Source organism: Seriola lalandi, unplaced genomic scaffold (genome assembly GCF_002814215.2).
Source record: "Seriola lalandi dorsalis isolate HSWRI2012SDOR001 ecotype SW California unplaced genomic scaffold, Sedor1 jcf7180002054986, whole genome shotgun sequence".
NCBI classification, from domain to species: Eukaryota; Metazoa; Chordata; class Actinopteri; order Carangiformes; family Carangidae; genus Seriola; species Seriola lalandi.
In genome coordinates this window covers 988-1,673 of record NW_019525535.1, presented here as the reverse complement: position 1 = coordinate 1,673, position 686 = coordinate 988, and the positions used below count along the sequence as shown (strand labels likewise).

At 42.7% G+C, this 686-nt stretch overlaps 1 protein-coding gene across 1 annotated transcript; it reads left to right on the top strand.

Moving 5' to 3' along the window:
• Positions 1–14: 14 nt before the first annotated feature.
• Positions 15–680, top strand: LOC147817223 (odorant receptor 131-2-like; the record flags this gene model as incomplete). The annotated part of the gene is made up of 1 exon (XM_087171343.1): positions 15–680. A coding segment is annotated over exon 1 (666 nt), but the record flags the coding sequence as incomplete, so codon positions are not given.
• Between the last annotated feature and the right edge of the window lie 6 nt (positions 681–686).

Sequence of the window (686 nt, the reverse complement as noted above, 5' to 3'; positions counted from 1 at the left end):
CATTCTTTTCAAAGATGACAAATGCAACTCAGTCTGAGACCACCTTTACTGGACGAGGGATACCGGAAAGGGTTTTTTTTTCCACTGTCACTACAGTACCATGTTTTGTGTTCCTCTTCATCAATGGGACCATGTTATTCTCTTTGAGGAGTAAACCAGTGTTTCGTGAAACCTCTCGGTACATTCTTCTGTATAACCTGCTTTTTGCAGACACTTTAAACTTGGCCCTCAGCCAGTTACTGTACCTAATCGCTGCTTGTAGAATAAGGCTGACATATCCTGTGTGTGGTATTCTTGTTATGCTCTCCAATGTCACAACTGAAATCTCTCCTCTCACACTGGTGGTGATGTCTCTGGAGAGATATGTAGCTGTGTGCTACCCACTGAGGCATGCTACCATTATTACCATCAAAAACACAGGGGTGGCCATCATTGTGGTTTGGGCCTTCAGTTCACTAAGTGTTCTCACTCGAGTTCTTTTGTTGCTAAATTTTCCATTTGCAGAGCTGGAGAACCTGCAGATGAAAGACTTTTGTGGAAAAGAAAGCATGTTACTTGATCCAATGTCTGATATTTATGACAGAGCCTACACTTATTTTCTGTTTGTTTTAGGTGGTGTGACAGTCACTTGTTCCTATATCGGTGTGATGGTAGCAGCCAGGTCAGCCTCTACAGACAAAGCTTCA